General features: G+C 39.5%; 1 protein-coding gene across 1 annotated transcript in view; it reads left to right on the top strand.

Moving 5' to 3' along the window:
* The first annotated feature begins 833 nt into the window (after positions 1-833).
* The window catches only part of LOC137988369 (estradiol 17-beta-dehydrogenase 11-like), a 14,957-nt gene continuing 13,253 nt past the window's right edge, over positions 834-2,537 (top strand). The window contains exon 1 of the mRNA XM_068834396.1: positions 834-1,172. Within this exon, the coding sequence (XP_068690497.1) occupies positions 1,046-1,172 (127 nt within the window). The 5' untranslated portion in view covers positions 834-1,045. The remainder of the gene's footprint in view (positions 1,173-2,537) is intronic.

Genomic DNA, 2,537 nt, shown 5'->3' with positions numbered 1-2,537 from the left:
CTTATTTACATTATTATACCGTTTCTTTGACACGAGAATTACAGCAAAATGAAAGCGCAACTTTGTCGCGAATTTTCTATGATAAAAACTTGTTCAGAAATCCAAAATCTACGTTAACAGCACACACCAGGCCTACTCCTGAGTATCTGGCTAGAAATCATTTCCTCTGGTCGCGCTTCAGCCATTCGATGAGGGCCAGTCTCGTGCTTCTTAAGTTGCCTCGCTCATGCCCAAAAAGAATTCTGGGTAATTCTGCCATTCCATGACAAGGGAAGACTCCCGATTCTCATTTCATAGTTTTTTTCATAAGTGTCGGGCCACCCAGTCCTACCAGCAAAATAACGCATCGATTCAAGGTTTTAGCATTCAAAACTTGCCCAGATTGTGTCAGTAGGTCCTGGAATTCGTCCACAGAAAGGCCAGAGAGACAACTTCACTCGTGAACCGCCATGTTTACAACAGAGCATTTTAGGCATCCCAGTCTGCATGAAACCATCTCTCGCCTCTGTTTTCTTTCAAAGGCTTGCCTTAACCCACATTCTGGCTTAATGATGCCATCCTGGTGGCTTCTGTAGACGAAATGGCCTGAAAAGGCACTTACAAAATGATTGCTTACCAGATTTGAGCCAATTCGCTCGCCCCCTGTTGGAACACAAACGGTTGATATTTGTCACGTGATTCTCTAACATGAGCCCACATATACTGTATACAGCATATGTTTCAATGAGGTAAGTACTTGGTGTATCCCTTTTTATTATGGTTGGGTATATAGGGGTATATAGGGATACTATACCTTTTTCTAGTGGAGACTTTGGACCTCACTACGCATGCGCAGTAGCGTAATTGCTTCTTTTTTGATCCCACGACCTGGCAAAAATTCCAAATATACGCGTGGAAATTTAAATACAATGTAATAGGGGATACATGAATTACCTTGAAACAATGGTTTGCTGCGAATGCTCAGTCTCGTGGGCTCAGAAAACCTTGGTTGTGGACATTGTGACGGTCATTGTTATTTAAGGTTTTTCTGCTACGCAGGCGAACAATGTGGCTTATCTTCGAGATTTTTGAGGTGATCTTTAAGATCTTCATCTGCCATATAGAAGCAGTGTTTCGGATAATTGTCCGTCCATCCAAGAAAAATATCGAAGGGCAGACGGTGTTGATCACAGGTAAAACAAACGCAAGCTACACTTTTAGGGGGCGTTCGATTGACCCTATTCCGGAATAAGAATACGAGGAGTGATGATTAAAACGGTATGTTTGGCGCGTTTGGAAGCAGCAAAGATAATAAAAATATGTTTCAAATAGAATTTTGGCAGATGTTTGACAATTTTAACGTGAATCTCCGTAAAAACGAAGGATTTCCAACTTATTCCATGTATTCCTGTTCCGGAATACGGTAAATCGAACTCACCCTTAATTTACCTGCCTCATTTCGCGATGAGTACAGCAACCAAACAGCTTAAAGAGAAGGACTGTTTGCATCGATAACGTTAGACTGCCAGCAGTCTCTCTTTTGGCTAAACTATAGAATACAGGGAAAGGTTACGTTTATACAAACGTGGGCCGTGTAGCACTTATATTTTAAACAGAGTTAACTGAATAGAGTGTAATGTGAAGTGCTAGATTTCTATCCCATATGAACCATGTTAGCGTTAGCCCTACTGATGGAAATGGGCCCACACAAGGACAGAGAAAAACTCTTACCAGGTTGGGAATTGAACCCACGACCTTCAGGTTTGATCTCCGCTGCTCTACCGACTGAGCTACAAGGTCAGATGGGAGCAGGCTGTGGGAACTGAAGATGTTAAAGTCACGTAAGCACTCTAAAATTTTAGCTTTTATTTTATGGTTCGGTTAATTACACTTTTTACGAGATCATGTCATTAATATAGCACTCGTTTACTGATTAAGCCTAAGTGCTCATTTCAGTGATCAGACCTAAGCACTTTTAAAAGTTTACTGAGTAGCATTCTTTAAAACTCCAATTTGATTGACGAGGCGTCAAGCCAGTCAAAGATACATCTTATACGAGTCCTTGACACATTCAATTTGACTGACGAGCCACCGACCTGTCAAGCCTCTCAAAGAGACACCTTACTTGTGCTTGAATAATAATAATAATAATAATAATAATAATAATAATAATAATAATAATAATAAAGGTTTATTAGCATTCCAAAAAATGAATTGGCCCTTCTATGCTAAAAAAGTCCTATTCTACTCTAATTACGCAAAACATGGTATAATATAATAATTTACAATTATGTCACATTCTAAAATTAGGAATTAAAATATAAAAAAGCTGAAATGTAAATGTAATAAATGGACTGAAATTCATGTAACTTCTAATCTCTTTCGAGCATTATTGACAAGATATGATGTTAAATTTCCCTTAAAAGATTGAAAGTCAATACAGTTCCGCAAATACCTAGGTAATGCGTTGAACATGGCTGCTGAGCTGTCTTGAAAGGTGCCACTTTCGATAGGCACCTTTAACTTGACTTCACAGGACGAGCGTAAGTCTCGTGCTG

This window comes from Montipora foliosa, unplaced genomic scaffold (assembly GCF_036669935.1).
Source record: "Montipora foliosa isolate CH-2021 unplaced genomic scaffold, ASM3666993v2 scaffold_416, whole genome shotgun sequence".
Lineage (NCBI taxonomy): Eukaryota > Metazoa > Cnidaria > Anthozoa > Scleractinia > Acroporidae > Montipora > Montipora foliosa.
The sequence above is the reverse complement of the archived record's forward strand: the minus strand, read 5'-3'. Positions and strand labels throughout refer to the sequence as shown.